Raw genomic sequence first — 17676 nt, 5'->3', positions numbered from 1 at the left:
TGCAGTGTTTCATTCTGTTGTGCATAGGGTCGCTATGGGTTGGACCCAACTCGGTGCCACTTAACATCTACAACAGTTAGAGGAAACAACACAGGTAAAGTAATGTTGACCAGTATGCCTGGAGCCTGGTAGGTGCTCAATAAACGTGACTGACTGAATGAATGAATGCATATCTTTATTGCCAATAAGCTAAACATTTTTCTAAAAATAAGTCTCTTTTTTTTTTTTTTAAATAAGTCTCTTACTACTAATATTCGGTGTATTTTTTTTTCCTTTCAGTGCCACCGTGGGCCTTAATTGCCATAGCCATAGTCGCCGTTCTCTTAGTCCTGACCTGCTGCTTCTGTATCTGCAAGAAATGTTTGTTCAAAAAGAAAAACAAGAAGAAGGGAAAGGAAAAGGGAGGGAAGAATGCCATCAACATGAAAGATGTGAAAGACTTAGGGAAGACAATGAAAGATCAGGTAATGTATTCATGTCATATTTCTTCTTATATTCTTTTCTTAAAAATGAATATATATACATATAATTTATTGTTTTATGCCAGATAAGTAGAGAAACAAGGAACTTCTGGACACCAGTCATTGCAATTTCTTTAGTAATTATGCATTTGGCAGGACTTTCTTGTCTCCTGAGCATATAGCTCAGAAAGGGGCATTCATGACCCCTAGGGCTGTCATGATGGGTTCAGCACATTAGAGTGGTAATGACTATGTTTAGTACACTCTTTAGCCAATATTAATTGTATTTTGAAGTGCAGAACCACAATAAAATGTAATTGACTGTTCTCTCACTTGGGATCTTTTAACATTTCTTTTTACTATTTGTAGTTAGTGTCAAATGGCTGAGTGCAATCATTTCTCCGTATCTAGCTCAATAATTAGTCTTCAAGAATCATGGGTTACACAAGAGAAGGCAAAGAAGTGGGAGTTGGTCCTAAAGAGCAAGGCAAGGTTTTAAGGCAAAGATCTTCCTTCTGCACTTAGAGACAATCAATACCAGAATACTGGCTATAAAAGCTTTAAGCTTTTTCCAAAGTTTTAAGAATTTGTTAGGTTGTCCTTTATGGTTATATAATGCTTACTAAACCATTAGATGATTGCATTCAATATAATGTTCACTACCATTAATAATAATGGTTAAATGACTCCTCCCTTATTTTATAATCATATTTGCATTAGATGTTTGATTAATTAATATGAAATAAAATATAAATAAAGATGTATATAGAAATAACACTTCCCATTACATTATTCAAAATTTGCTTATTCTCAAATAGCAAAATATGCAAGGCAATTTTTAATTCCTCTTATTGTACTAATACTCATTAGTTGGCTCTTAAATATATGAATCTGCCTGCTTAATTTTAGGAACAATTTAACCACGTGTTGTAACAAGCATTTTCAGTACAGTTGCACAGTTTCTCAATTAAGTATACACAACACTACTCCTCACATCTCAACTTTAATTTGAAACTTTTTCTCAAAAGACACGGTAGGTTCTATTGACAATGACCTAAAAAAGGCTCAGTTTTCACTCCTTGCCTTTTGTTCTGTTCCAGCGATGGAATGGCAGAGTGCCTTTACTAACGCTCAAGAAAGTTTTATCTTGAGCTTAGAGTACGAAGGGTTAACTATATCTGCCAGTTGCTAATCTTCATGGCTATTAAGGATTCTTTTCTTCAATATTTAAGTAGCAACTAAAATTTTAAATCACCTCTTGGCTTTGTTGCAACATTTTACAGAGACAGCGAGACTTGGTACAGATTTCTTTAAGCAACTTATTAGGAGATTAAATGTGGAAATAATCTAATACATGACCAGAATAATATATATGTTAATTTCAGGTATATCTGTGATAACAATAACTTAAAAATATAATACTATCCTTTTTTTTACTATAGTGAAATTCAAATGCGGTTCCCTTGTATCCTAAGAATAAGAATTAAAAGTTTGAATTATGTGAAATGCTATCTATAAGAATTTATTTCTATAGGATAAGATATTTCAATATTGATATTTTTATTGTGGGATTTGTTCTGCATAATGTAAAACTGTAATTTATAGCATAGCAATGGTGTTTATTATCTCTGCTTTAACCTGGAAAAATGACCGAGATCTAAAGAGGAATATATACACAGAAATGGTAGTAGTTAATTTCTCGTTGCTCACCCATACCTTTAGATAAGGTGTGGGGGAAGCAGAGAGAATTAGTCAAATAGAGGAATACTAAAAAATTCATGACAGTTTACAATAACTACTGACTGTTTATAAAGTATTAAGAATGTCAATCACTCAGGTGTCTATAATCATTTTAAGTAGATCACTTGATCTATACAAAATTTTAGTTTGGTGTTATAGGTTATAAACAAATATAGTGAACTGAAATTGGGGCAAGTTAAAATAGGGCTCAGTGATAAACACTTATATAACAGCAATTTATGGTATTTTTCAAGGCAAATAAAATAGTTAAAGGTGGATCCCATCATTTTATGCAGCAGGATGAAGAATTAAGTATGTAAATTTTAAGACATTACATGATTATATTATATATAATGCATGATTCCAATTCAAAACAATACAACACCATGCAGAATTTTTCTCATATAATATTTTGTAAAATTTTAAGTCAAATATTGATGTGAGTATGCTAAAGACAATAGAGATACTCTATACCCCTCTCATTTTGAAAATGTACAAACATGAGAGGCATTTTAGAAATGATTTCTAAAAATAAATCTCTAGGGCGACGAATAAATTATCATTGCAAGCCTTTAAGAGTGCACTCAAATTTTCATTTTAATGTCATGGCCATAGTCTAAATAATCAGATTTTATAACCAAGCAAGAGTTTTAGAGTATTCTACAATGTTAACTAAAAGAGGAACTATCGATAGTGTATTTCTGTATCTCTACCTAAGATATATATGTTAATTTTCATACCTTAAAATTTGAGAAGTTGAACAGTACCAAAGAAAAATAATTACCAGTTTGCTAAGACTTTGTTCTGGAAAGGTCATTTCTCCATGTTTTTTTTACTAATGTCTGTGGATACTTTAATTTCTATTTCTTCCTTTGTGTCCTCCTTGTCTGTCTTGTGCCCTGTGACCGTTCTGGACTGTCCCTTGCGGTAGGTGGCCTGTGCACATTAGACCCCTAGTCAACGCTCGGGCTCCATTGAGTGGCCTGGCAGCTGGGCCTCCACAGCTGAGGCTGGGCCGTTCTGACACACATCAAGAGGCTGAACTAAACGGATATGGTTATAATAAAGCCTTCTCACCTGGAACAGTCCCAACATACATTAAAGAGTGAAGTGTGCAAAAGCTCAAGCTTTAAGTGGATGGGAACACAATGGCACTTGTGTCCCTGTGCTATTTCTTCAGCATGTTTTGAGGTTTTTTTGTCCAACCAAATTCTAAATCTGAACAATGAGGCTCAGAGAGAATAAATGCTCCCTCGGATGACATTGAACCAAGCCCTGTTTGAATGTCTAAGCAGGCCATAGGCATGTGCGCTGAAATCGTTGCGATTTTAAATAAGGTCTGATGTTCTCCACGGTGGTGTTTTTTTTTTTTCCACTGCAGTATATCAAACTCTCAAAACTACTGGGTTTACAAGCTCTTTCTTCTGTATTTTGCTCCATGGGGAGAAAAATACAGCTCTTGAGATATTGTAATAGCTACTGATTTAATGGGTCTGAAGCTAATGTAATGGTACAGAAAATGTCTTGCTTAAATTCAGCCTTTGGGACAGGAATAGACTTAATCACTCGGTGATGAACAATGGCACTGAGAAATTATCAAAAATTTAGCCCTATTTCATGCCAAATAATTGCAGAGATGGTCCTGTACCTTTGATTAGGGCAAAAACTACTTAGGAAGAAGGAGATTTAATATCTCAGCTATTTCAAATTGCACTGGGCTGAAACATGATATGTAAATTGTCAGTTCTGAGTGAGATGTTTGAAAAAGTATTTACTCCACGAGGGTTGGTTTCGGAGATTTTTTTTTTAGTATTCTGATAGAATGAGGTACAGATTTTTCAGATGGAACTGTGCATTGAATAGCTTGCTACTATTAAGAAAATTAAAATCTTACTGGGAGGTAATTTACCTAAGCTGTAATTTTCTAAGCGTATCTTCTTTGTCAGTGTTAAAGACTTAAACACAGCACAGCTAAGGAGCTCTGGTGGCAGACTGGTTAAGAGTTGGGTGCTCACCCAAAGATTGGTGGTCTGAACCCCCAGTTGCTCAGCGGAAGAAAGGTTCCAGGCTGGAAGTCCCCACAAGGCAGTTCTCCTCTGGCCCATCTAGTTATTGTGAGTTAGAACTGACGATACAGCAGTGCGCTTGGGTTTAGGGGCAAACTTAGAAAAAGTAATGAGATTTCACTGCCTAGTGTTCTCTGTGGAGCTTACTGAGTTTCATGTCACTTTACTAGCTTCTGTTCTCTCTAGTGAATCCTCCCCCAACAAGTTAGAAAATTGATGCAAATCTCTAAAAACTATATTGCTTCCTGCCTCTAGCTATCAGGGAATCAATATTTTAATATCCACAGAAATATCCTAGTAAAAGTAACTTTTCAAATTAAATGTGGTATGGCTATCCATATTGGAAAAAGTTTCTACACCGATATGATGGAAATTTTCAATTTTCCAAACCCACAGTAAGCTCCTAGGCACCCTAGAGGTGTAGTTGCTTACACTTTGGGCTGCTACCCACGAAGTCAGAGCTTCAAATCCATCAGCTGCTACCTGGGAGAAAGAAGAGGCTTTAGATAGGAGCAGTTCCACTCTGTTGTGTAGGATCACTAACAATCAGAATCAACACTTCAGCAGTGAGTTTTGTGCCGGCTCCTGAGAAATTTCCGGTTAAACAAAGGGGGTGGTATTTCAACCCTTTCTTTATAGGGCCATCTCTTGGCAGTGTGTTTGTGATGCCACTAAATCCCACTGTCTCTGGACCAAATTGAAGTTAGCTGGGTGGAGCCCTATTGAAAAATCTTATTAAAAAAAAAAAAAAGAAACTAAATGCCATTTTGATGAACCTCTGAGGGTCCTTGTGTAAGTGGATGTGACCAAAGAAAAGCTTTGTTCTGAGAACCCAGCGCACAGAAAGAAAAGCTGATGTAGTTTAGGTGCAGGGGAGAGTAGGAGTAACTGGAATGTGATGGTATGGATGCCTTTCTGCTTATCCTTGCAGTAAAAGGCTGCAGATTCTATTTGAACTTAAGGTTTCCTTTGCTTTTGCTGTGAGGTAGCCCATCCGCACGCACGCACGCACGCACGCACGTACAGAGGGGGAGAGGGAGAGAGGAGATGCCATCATCAAAGAGCAGACGAAAGACAACCTTTGTAACCTTTCATCTTTAAGCAACATTCTCGCATTTGTATGAAAATCCATTACAGTTTTTAATAAAAAGAGGTGCACTTAAGTATATTTCCTGAAATGAGCTTTCTAATAATTTCAATCTGTATCACACTTCAGCTTTAAGTTCTAAAGAATATTCAATTGGCCAGAATATTTGAGGAAGGGAGAACTTCTCCGGTATATATGTTCCTTAAGGCAAAATGAATTTTTATACCAATTTGAGTATTGGACAAAATATCACACAACTCTTTATCTTTTGATGTCAAACAACTCTTTCTATCAGTTTAATTCAGCCTAGCTTTTTGTGGAGCTGCTACAACAAAGAAGCAGTACACAAACTGGACCTGGGGTGAACTCTTCTCTAAGCATTGCATTGGCCGGTGGCATGTTTTGTTTTGTTTTTGCAGACACATAAAATATACCTATTTGCAAAACTGAGGGAATTGCGCTTTTCTGAGAAATAATTACTCTTATTCTTCATAGGAAATAAAGAAACAAAAGGCCATGCACTCCTTATAAATAATTCCATTGCATGTAATGATATTTTCCTTGATGCTTAGCATCTCTTTAAACTAAATGTGGAATCTGGCCAGGATAACAGCATGTGCATCACATTCTACTCTGAAAAGCAGCTGTTTTATCAGAACCAAATTTAATATCAAGTTGACCGTTTTTTTTTTCCCTCAACAACGTTACATTTTTGCTTGCAATTTTCTGAGGGGCTTCTTCCATTGCTTCCATGTTGCTTGCTGACTGGGCGGGTGTAGAATTCCGTGCACAAATGAAGTTTTTAAGATCCGTAAGCAGCAAATGTGTGTCAGACAAACTGAGATTTCCAGCATCTTAGTGCTTGCTTCATACAGCTTCGAAGTAGGCTCAGTTTACTTCGAGTTTTGTTGAACATTCCCTTGAATTCTCGTATCATCTCTCTCCTTGTTTAGGCTCTTAAGGATGATGATGTCGAAACTGGACTGACTGACGGAGAAGAAAAAGAAGAGCCCAAAGAAGAGGAGAAACTGGGAAAACTTCAATATTCACTGGATTATGATTTCCAGAATAACCAGGTCAGAGGGAAGAAAAAAATATGTCTTCTAATTCCATTACATTTTCAGAAATTACCAAGGAAAAATTGAAGCAAGATACTTCTTAAAACATTTTGTTTGCTATGAGGGGAAAATGCAATTATCAAAGCTATTGATGAAATAATTTCTAAGTACAGGCAGTCCCCTACTTGCTAATTTAACTTCTGGTAATTAGAATTCACAGTATTCAACAGATTACATCTACTTATGGCACTTACAGCAGGCAAGCAGAATATAAATTAACTTGCGGCAGTCAGCCTCCTTCTGGGCGCTCCCAGGACAGTGTCAGCCCAGCATGCTCCCTCTGGCCAGCGCTGGGGCAGCCTTCCCTGGGATTCATGGACTTCACCAAAACAGGGCTCGCACACCCTTGGAGTCAACATTTTGTAAAAAAAATGGAGAAGGAATCAAACATTGAAAAAATGACTAATGGACTTTGAATTTTAAAAACAGGAAAACTTTATACGTTTTCACGGTACTGGTAGGCTACTGAATGCGAATGACATGGCAATTCTAAAGAGCAGAACAACCAGCAATTTGATTTCTGATTCCTCCATCTGCTGTCCATGGTGTGAAAGAGAACTAATGAGGCAATAAAACAAGCCTTCTTGCTTCCGTTTCTCCAAAAGTTATGAAGTGCCACATAGTTAGATGATATTCTCAGCTACTTTTTATCCAGTGGCTCAAAGATAACTGTTAAACCTTTTTCCTACACAAAAAGAACTTCTAGGATCCATGACATGGAAGGAGATGTTCCTTTATCTTCTGAATCACAAAAGAAATGTAAAAGCTACATAAGAATTTGCAGAGTCAGCTAAGTTAGAGATCAGGGGCTTAAGAATCCTGAGGACCCAGGGGAGACTAAGGAAGTTTTAAATCTCTTCTCCAGTTTCATTTACACTTGACTCACCTTTTTGGACAAGGAAGAACTGACAAATGCAAAGTCAACAGTTACCACTAATGCAATACAGCGTGCCTGCTGTTGTTATTCAAATGTGCTTCAGAAAGCTATATGTTGGCGTAGAGGTACAGCTTTATCAGTATGGTTTGATTAAGGACTTGTATAGGTATATCATGTCTACTAATTAAATATGGCATTTTGGAGTAATTTCTATCACTTTTATCAAAATGTGATCATCAAAAATTGGTAGGGGCAAAATCACCTATTTTTTATGTATTCCAGAGAAGTCAAGATCAATTTAAAAACATAGCATTGTTTTCCTAGATATTTAACCTGGCTGTATATATGCATCCATTTTTTTTCTCTTTATTCATCTTATTCTGATACTCGTATTTTCCTGAAGAACTCTAGTGATAACTCATTCTGGTTAGTCATAATTTTGAACCTTCTAAATTGTCAGTGATTACTAAAAGTAGTATTTTCTATTTTCTATAACAAAATAAATAATAGCATTATTTTTATTTGCTTATATCTGATGGAAGCACATCTTCTAATCCTATTCTAGTAAACATTACAGCTAAATAGTATTTTGCTCAGAGGCTCTTGAGGATTCTGCCTGATTACTTTCTCTAATATCATGCATTGATCTGTTTTCCAAAGATTCTCAACTAACTTGATAGCTTTGTGAAGTAGGGAAGAGAAAGTCTCAGAAAGTTCAAAGATACAACTATTATCTAATGTATAGAAGGCCACCCTTACAGACTCTAGATGAGCAGCTTTTGTGAGGGGGTAGAAATTTGATATCGATTACTTAGACAGGTGTCAAAGGGACGTTGGAAGAAATTAATCTACTCTCCCAACAACAAAGTATCCAAAAATCATTAAAAGATAAATGACCTACCTTTAAAGAGGTTAAGCGATATATTATACTTTTCTTGCCAACAAAGAAAATTTGTTATAAACATGAGGAGGAGGAGGATTTGCAAATAGAATCTTGTGTATTAACATTGCTATCCAAAAGAAAATACCGTATATCCACCTGGCAAACCAAGAGATAGACTGTTTACTAATTCTGCATTTATATATCTGGTGTATATTCATTTTTATTCTCTGATCATCTTGCTGTGTTTGTCTACCTGCAATGCAGTACTCTCACAGCTATAGCTGTATGGGGATGCTACTAAAGAAATTTAAGTATTAAAATTGGGGGTGGGGGGAGAATCATTCAGGTTATTTTGGGGTCCAGGTCAAAACTTGAACCAATTAGCCAAAATGCACTAAAAACCATGGCAAATAATTTTTACCCAAAATATTGGTGGTGGTTTTTGTTTTTTTTAATGGCGGCAAATTGCTTTTCCACTGTATTAGCTTAAGAAGAGACACACTGCCATTTTCAGGATGTAACGTGAAAGGCTCTGGGGTGGCTGCACTTATTGAGGAGTAAGAAGGCGTGACAGAAAGTTCATGGGAAAATTCCCTTCGTTTTTCATTCCATCTTTCCATGAACTTTTTGAAGTCCCCTCAAGTATATGCCTTGAGCAACAACAAGAGAGGCTACTTTTGTATCCCAGGTGGATTTAAACAACCAGCCTTATCACACAACATATCTATGACAGCACAGCTAGAAATCCACTCGGAGCTTTTTTTCTTGCAAAATTATTACCATCCCTGGCGTAGATCTCATTGATCGTAAGTCTAAGGAAATTGACTTGCAGACTTGCAAAGATTTGTTATGTATCTGAAAACAATTAACAAACATAGTCACTTAAACCTAAACACCATAACCATAATCTCACCTTCACTTGAGCTAGAATTACTATTCATTTGGTATCTTTGACTCCATGTCCTTTATTTAAACATAGAATATATAATAATAATTACACTAGATGTTTAAAAATATTAGCCAGCACACAAGTTATTCAAGTATGAAAGAAACTTGAAGATCTTAGATTCTATATCAAAATGTTACCCAATTTCTAAGAAATTCTTTTTGAGCTTCTCTGAAGCGTCAGTGTAGAATAAAATGCTCCTATGTTATAATTACAGACTTGTGATTGTTTAACAATTTATTTCCACTTACAAATCATGCCCAGGAAGAAAAAAATAATGCACAAGGGCTTTTAGCAACGAGAAAGTTATTTGATTGCAACCCTTTTGCAAATATGAATTCCATATTGAACTGTAATCAGCAACCTTTTAAAAGCTTCTTTTGTGTTCAAGCCAGGCTGACTAGGGCCTGCATCTGTCAGAATTGGGTTTCTGATGTCTATACAGCTTGCTTCATTTGCCTTCTGAGTTCAGATTCATGAGGGAATAAGAGTTTATTAAAAGCAGGAAGAGGGACAAATCACAATACGCAGCATTGGGGGGGAGGGAATTAATCCTTCCCGAACTGTCCCCCAGAGTTTGTGTTTGCTGTTTTCTTTATCAGCTGCTTGTGGGTATCATCCAGGCGGCCGAGCTGCCTGCCTTAGACATGGGCGGCACCTCGGACCCCTACGTCAAAGTCTTCCTGCTGCCTGATAAAAAGAAGAAATTTGAGACGAAGGTTCACCGAAAGACCCTTAATCCTGTCTTCAATGAGCAATTTACTTTCAAGGTACTTTTTATTTTATTGATACTTAATTTTATGAATAACTTCTCCTTCATGGGTGTTAAATAAAAATGACTGATCTCAACCTTGCACATACTTGGATTTGTGTATAAGCACCTATTTGAGTATTCACAAATCAACCTATTCAGATTACCTTCAAACCAAGTAAGTTACAGTGAGGATTTTCGATTGCATTGAAATTTGGTCCGAGAAGGCTTCAGCTTGGTCCTTTCAGAAGACAACAAGGCTGTCATATTCACATCTCTATAGGGAGGTCTCCTTTGAAGGTGCCCTCACTACAATAAAATCCAAGAAATAATAAAATCCTTGCTTGTCTGAGCTTCACGGTTCCTGAAAATAAGCCCTGCCCCAGCTGTACTGTAAGGTTGAAGGGTCCATATAGAGATCACTCTGTAAAATTCAGTGTGTGCAGGGGTAAGTGGAGTACTCTACAGCGGCAATTCTTATCAATAAAAAAGTGGTGGAGGCGTGGGGGCACCTATCGCTTTTCTGCATTTCTACTTTGGGGGTTGGGTTTTGTTTTGTTTTGTCTTTTTCCTTCTTTTCTCGGGGCTCTTCCCTGGTGTTCTTCATCTTGCTGAGACACTTCGGCTGACACACAATGACAGGGAGGGAATCTGGCCAAATAATCTCTCCGCAGGAAAGCGTGCCCCTCAGGCTTCAGTCCTCAGTGCACACACACGTTTTGCAGCTCTTGGCTTGAAATCATTCATAAAAACAATGGTTTTGGTAGATACTGATAACATGAAAAAAAAATTTTAATGTATTACTTATAGGAATCCATTTCTGGAAAATCGCCATGCCTGTGAGTTTGCCAGCAGGCTAATTCAAAACCACCCTGTCCATCAGCCAAGCAACTGACAGCTTGGATCTCATGTAGGCAAATATTCGGGTGTGAAATAAGTGTATGAAGCTTAGGGCATGCGTCATTTCCCCAAACCTCATTTCCAGTTCTATAATGGGGCAGTCATTCTGTTCACTCAAAAGAATTTGAGTGTTCAAGACAAAAGTGCCTAATTTATCTTCAGTACACCGATTTAAAATCTGCATTTTCCTCCACCCAGAGAGTGATTCAGCACAGCAGAAAGAAACTCTCTAGAGATACTCAGTTTATGAATGCCTGGTCACTGGGGTCCATATGCTACAAAGCAGAAAACATAGTAAATAAGGGGGGAAATTACACAAATGCTAATCATGATCATTTTATTTGATTTTAGGTTCATCTTAATTTGGATCAGCAGTTTCTAGTCCACACATACTTAAATTACATAGAATAGTGGCAGAGGGGCTAACGTTTGTTTTGAGATGTCTGCACATGATTTCTTCTTATACGGCTGTTTACATGTCCTATTCTAGTTCTTACTAGAGTGGGCCCTGTGAGACCCAGACTCAACGGGACAGCCTTGTTTTTCTACGTTTCACAAGTTTTCCACCTCTGACAGTCTTAACTTTCTCTCTCTCTCTCTCTCTCTCTCTCTCATTTTAGTGGAAAATATTTGAGTTTTCTATCTCTGTCAGGTTTCTGCCTTACCTAGGCTTCAGTTTTTGCAGGTTTTACTGTTATTGAAAGTAATATACATAGTTATTTGAAATAATATTTTTATAAAATATATTCCAAAAGGCTGATAAATAAATGAAAGAACACAAAAACCACAGGAAGCTGAAATACTTTTGACTTATATAGTCAAATAGTCTCTCTTCTTTTCTTTTTTTTAATATACAGAGTCAATTAAGAAATGTTTGCTAGAGCCTAAGATGGCTTTCCACTGATAAAGTAAGAGGAAGTGTGTGAAGATTGATCAAGCCTCCAATACAAGTCCAAACAATTTCTTAATTAGGCATTTCTACCCAGGTTCTGAAGTGTAGCTTACTGGGATTGCACTGCTTTTCCTGAATATTAAAAATGTCACTAATAAGCATCCCAACCCATAGCATCTGTCTCACATATATTTGAGCAGCTGGAGAATTCATCAGTTCTTGGCCTTTTGCCACCACTCATCCTAGTATCACACCTAAAATGAACTTCAAGATCCATATTCTAATGCATTTTTTATATTCACAGCATCAATTTTCTAGTCAGTCCTTGTCAATCAGTAAATTACTTCAGGCAGTAGGCAAGTAAGGCACTTTGTGAATTTCATTTACATTCTTTCCGACTACTCTTATTCCATTTAATAAATCACTCTTCTATTAAACTATAGCATCCAAATAGCTTGACAGAGCTAATGAAATATTTGGATCAAGTTATCTGTCCCCAAGTAAGTTACACCTTAACAATATAACTTAAAATCTTCTACAATGAATAGTCAAATGTAATTGGCTCATTTTATTAATCTTGAGCCATTTACAACATGACTAATAGTAGGATCCATTATTAGCAATACTAAAAGCTTCTAGAATTGTGGGGTAAGGTAGTAAATCACTATGGTAAATTCTCATCTTCTCCCAAGTAATTTAAGTCTCATGCAGTAAAATTAAAGGACTCAATTTAAGGAAGCACTGAAAGCATAATTATCTCCCTGTTCTGTTAATCTAATATAAACATTAAGAGTATGCATAAGTAACATGTTTTGTAGCACTTTTCTGACCAGATATTTTGTGCTCATATCTTTTAATTTAGGTGCCATACTCGGAATTGGGTGGCAAAACTCTGGTGATGGCTGTGTATGACTTTGACCGTTTCTCCAAGCATGACATCATTGGGGAATTTAAAGTCCCCATGAACACCGTGGATTTCGGCCATGTAACCGAGGAATGGCGCGATCTGCAAAGTGCTGAGAAGGAAGAGGTAAGAAAACCACTAGCATATCTAATAGAACAAGCTGTACTCGCCAGTCGCTGCTCACGTATTATCCTACTGAGAGATGCTCCTGAGCAAGGGTGAGGTGGGCTCCCGCTGGCGACAGCTGGAGAAATCGGGTCGGGGCTTGCGTGACCTCATTTAGAAGTATACAGGTCTTCTGGGTGCAATTTGAAAGAGAGATTTATAAGCAGGATCTATAACAACTCTCCTCGGTACCTACATAGGTTTGTGTACACACATACACACACACACATACACACACACAACCTGCTTCTAAAAGCCTTCAAAATATCACCAATAAAAAACAACCCAAAAAAGAACCGACTTCTTTAAAAGGACAGTGAAAAATCATCTTTTCTTTCCCATTTTCCACAGTCATTTTGTGTTTTCTACAGTGCTTACATTGCTATTAAATTGAAATAAAATGGCACTTTTTCCTTGATTATTTCTGTGCTTTGCAGACAGTTCATTGTTTCTCCTGAAAAGCCCAGATCGTGATGGGTGAAACATCAAATGTATTTCAAAAAGGCTGATATTAAATCCATTTTTTCAATGACTCACATTTTTATAGTACTCTTCACATTGCTTTGTTTTCCATTTTAATAGTTTAGGCCAGTATTTTTCTGTGATTTAAAAAGGGAAGGTCAATATACTTAGTGCATTTAAGCATCACAATCATCTATTCTATTTGATTCGGTTTCTGCCTGCCTAGCCCTGGCATTTTTCTGTGGGAATGTCTCCGCAGGCCCATACCAGAAAAGCTAGCAACCCGGGGCTTCTCTGAGTTGTTCACATAACTCACACTCCAGCCACTTTTGCCTCTTGACATGGGGTCATAATTATCCAAGGAATTACCAAAAGCTTTGAGCAGTAAGCACCTTTAGCTGCTGATTCAAAGCTTCCTGATAGGGCTCCACCCAGCAGGACCTTGTGAGAAAGACTTGGCTCTCTAGCTCTGAAAATCGGCCGTTGAAAACCCTCCAGGGCCCAGTTCTACGGTGATACACATGTGATTGCCATGGGTTTGAGTTAGCGCTACAATTGGGAATGAGATGCCAGGGGTTTCACCAAGTGTCATCGCTTTGGGGCTGCAGCGAGATCAAACCACCTTGTGGTCAGTGAATACTAGACCAGAGGTATCAAGAGTGACCTAAGCCTTCGGAGAAACTATTTCAACCAAGCCATGCCCTGGGAATCCTTCAGTCTGGTCTTCTATGACCAAGCTGAAGCTGCCAACCATACACTCCCGATGTAAAGAAGTGGGGCTTTAGAACAGGCTTATAATTGGTATACTGAAATTTTATTTTGATGATGATCTTATAAATTAATATTTAGTTTTATAAAACGAATTTTTTTAAATGCTTTTTTGGGTTGGTATGTATATATCCCTTCCAAAAATAAAAACAAATTTAAAAATAAAGTCTATTTAGGTTTGTTTTATTTTTGGAAGGGATATATACAACACCACGAAAAGGAAATAAAAAAAAAACAACTTCCTGCCATTGAGTTGATTCCAGCTCACAGCAACCCGCTAGTGCCTGGCGCTGTGTGTTTCCAGTACTTTAACTCTTGACAGGAGTAGAAAGCCGCATCTTTTTACCACAACCAGAAGTAAGTCAAGGAAATTATCTGTTTATCTTGAGGCAGACATGGCTTAACTGTAGATTTTCAAGAACCACCCGAACTAATATTGAGCCTTGAAACTTCATGATTTTTAAGTATTTCTTCCCTGTGAATAAATAAATATCTAAATTAAGTCCAATATCTGTATAAAATAGAATCATTTGATCAATCATTTAATAAAATAGTGCAATGTTTCATTTTATATTTTATTGAAATATTTGACTTCATGTACATGTCTTGTGAGTTGGGGATAATGTGGAACTATTAAGAAGTATTCACTAATAGTTCAATTTTTACTATTTGAGATTTTTTATTTGTTTGTTGGTTAAATATCAGAATATGACTGACTTGTACTTGCATGCTTCGATCAAATGATGTGGGGTTCCCAGGCTGTGCTGACTGGGTTACTGAGAAGTTGAGAATTCTACTTTATCTAAGTTAAAGGCATCTGCTGACAGTAGGACAGTATGAACACCTCCAGAAGTGCCTGTTTGGCCAGGCCCTGCGATCTGCTTTCAGAAGGCCTCACTCAGCCTTGGAAACCTTTAGGGCAGTTCGACTCTGCACACTTAGGGTCCCAAGAAGTAGGAAGCCAGTGGACAGCGGTGCACAACAGTAACAGGGCCGTCAAGCAGCTTCCTCTTCGAAACATTCTGACTCTAGCCCTGCTTGTCCCTTCTCTCTCATTCTTACACAGCTGTCTTCGTCCACGTCTCTTCACCCATCTAAGACTGTTGTCATCCAGCTTATTTAAAAATAGCCATTTCTATATATTTATTTAAAACTGCTATATTCCAGCACTCCACTAGTGCAATACTTTCCCTGTCTAGCACTGCCTCAGTTTTCTTCCTAACTTGAGCCTAGCCTTGATTATTACCAACTAGATGGTTTTCTGGAAAGTGCTGTCTTTAGGATCAAACACTCTTGGATTTCAACTCTGCTAACCCATTTACTAGCTCTGAGACCTTGGACGGGCCACATTTGGTTTTTAATCTGTAAAACAGTCTCAATAGTATCCACTCCTTATCTTATGTACAGATTAAGTAGAACAGAGTATAAAATACATAGATTAGAGTCTGGTAATATGATATGTTTAATAAACAATGTATCTTTTCTGTTTTCTGGGTCCATCTTTGCATCATCTCTTTCTCCTTCCTGTGTGTTCATCTACCTCTTTCCGTAGCATTGCCTATGTCAGTCTTTCCCCAATATCATTAAGTCCCTTTAGAAGTGTTTAATGGGAAATCGTAATCCTATGACTGTATTTTTGAAACTGTGGTTCCTATCATCATTGATAGATAGTCAGCTATAGTAATTTTTTTTCCCAATTGAGTGGCTATTTCCCCTGAACACAATGTGAGAGCTCAAAAACAGATGTCTAGCTTACAGAGTGTTTCTGGATGACTAGACACCAGTAGGAACTTTCCCAAAATAAATGAACTACCTCGCTAATTATATTTCATATTTAAAGAATTACATTTTTTCACTGGTATGTGTACTGTCTTCCATGCTCATGTCCATTAACTGCTGAAAATTATAATTGTGTTAATAAACTGAACTCTCAGATTACTGTAACTTGTGTTCTCCTGATTTTAGAAAAAAGGTTTTTTGTATTTTACATGAGCTATTTTCTCCAAGATTTTAGTTTTGCTTTCATCTAACAGTGTTAAATATTGCTTTTAATGTCATAGCAAGTAGAAAGATAACAAAGAAAGTAAATTTTTTTTAAATGAATTCAAGAAACAGCTTTGGTATCTAGACACTGAACTGCTAATCATGGTAATTTGTCTATTTAGATTCTTGGATTTTGATAGAATGAAGTAGACTTTGTTGCCAGACGTTTGAAAAATATATATGTCATAAGATGATAAGGAAATTGCATAAAGGATTCTCTCTGCTTTAATGTAATGGTCGTTGACATCAATTTAGAAAAGATCATGATATAAGAGTTTTATCTGAAGGTTACCAAGCACCTGTCTTTAAAAAAAGAAAAGAGTTTAAAAGAAAGAGCTAAGCTCTACTAGAAAAGCCTCAAAGGGCGCAAAGCTCCCACTATTAAGATTGATGACATTACGCTCTAGCTTGTTTGTGTTCCTCTCATTAACACAATAGAAGCCATGCCATTGGTTTTCAACCCTTTGCCATTTATCATGCTGCTTGGTTGGCCCCTCCTTTGAAATTGGGTTTGGAGACAATACAACAGTTCTGACTTTTTTCCTTTAAAACAGATGTACCAGCAGGCTTCAAAAAGTCTGTGGAAAAATTTAAAAGAACGAAAATTTCACAGACTTATAGAAGCTCCCTCACAGATCCTCTGAGTTTCCAGAGATGGCTACTTACAAAGCTGTTTGCTTTCTGAATGTTTCCCTTTTCGGCTAGAGTATCCAAAATCATCCTTTGTAACCAACCAGGACAGCTCACCCATTTGCAAAAGCCTTCTAACCTGCAGTGTTAGAAGTCTACCCTCAGTGTGTTTATGTTGAGTATTTGAGATTTTCTTCCTTTATTTAATCACTCAACAAATGAATATTGAGCTCCTGTTATGACACCCACAAGTCAAATCTGAAACTTGCCTATATCTTTCTAGAATAATCCACTAATTTACTATTTTCACTTAATTACTTTAAATAGTACATTTAATATCGATGACTCCATTTTTATTCCTTAATAAGTGTCCTCATAAATAATCATTCCCAAAATTGTCTCATTCCTGCACTCTGGCAGTAGTTACCTACATCTTCAAAGCATTTAGACTCTCTTTTAGCATTTCACTCCTGATTTTAAATCTATATTTCATCCTCATGCCTCATATTGCTACTTATTTCTAAAAGCACCCAAAGAATTAGATACCAGCAGAAAACAACTGAGCCTTTTTGTTTTCTTTTGTCTGTTTTTAAGTGTCCTGCCCATGCGAGCTCTCATGACTTTACTGGCACTGTTCTCTCCGTCAGGAAAGAAGTCTATCACCTCTGCTTTGTGTGGAATTAGTTAAAGAGTGATTTTTAAATGAGATTCTGCGATCCAGTGCAAATGGGAAAAAAAATTGATTACTGAATTAAAACAAGTTGGGACATAATTTAATTAGTACCCAAGCAGAAGGGAAGAGAAACTACTTTGGTACCTTAATAGAAAATCAATTTTGCAGGAAAATTTCACATTTTTAAGCCTAATTAGAAAAACATTTACTTCACAGAAAGGCATTTGGAGAATGCATATTTAATCAAATGGCAAAGTTTTTAGCTTGCACTGGTTAGTTATTGATACTTCTTTGGACTGGGTTAAAGTCC

General features: G+C 36.9%; 1 protein-coding gene across 2 annotated transcripts in view; it reads left to right on the top strand.

Moving 5' to 3' along the window:
- Positions 1 to 17676, top strand: part of SYT1 (synaptotagmin 1) — a 645406-nt gene that overhangs the window by 444535 nt on the left and 183195 nt on the right. Inside the window, exons 5-8 of one of the 2 annotated variants that reach the window (XM_004700431.2) lie at positions 280 to 464; positions 6308 to 6430; positions 9781 to 9948; positions 12584 to 12751. In XM_004700431.2, the coding sequence (XP_004700488.1) occupies positions 280 to 464; positions 6308 to 6430; positions 9781 to 9948; positions 12584 to 12751 (644 nt within the window). The remainder of the gene's footprint in view (positions 1 to 279; positions 465 to 6307; positions 6431 to 9780; positions 9949 to 12583; positions 12752 to 17676) is intronic. The other variant, XM_013004114.2, reaches the window with a different exon arrangement.

Source organism: Echinops telfairi, unplaced genomic scaffold (assembly GCF_000313985.2).
Source record: "Echinops telfairi isolate 266 unplaced genomic scaffold, ASM31398v2 ScPeMD7_2;HRSCAF=8, whole genome shotgun sequence".
NCBI lineage: Eukaryota > Metazoa > Chordata > Mammalia > Afrosoricida > Tenrecidae > Echinops > Echinops telfairi.
This window is presented reverse-complemented; position numbering and strand designations above follow the sequence as displayed.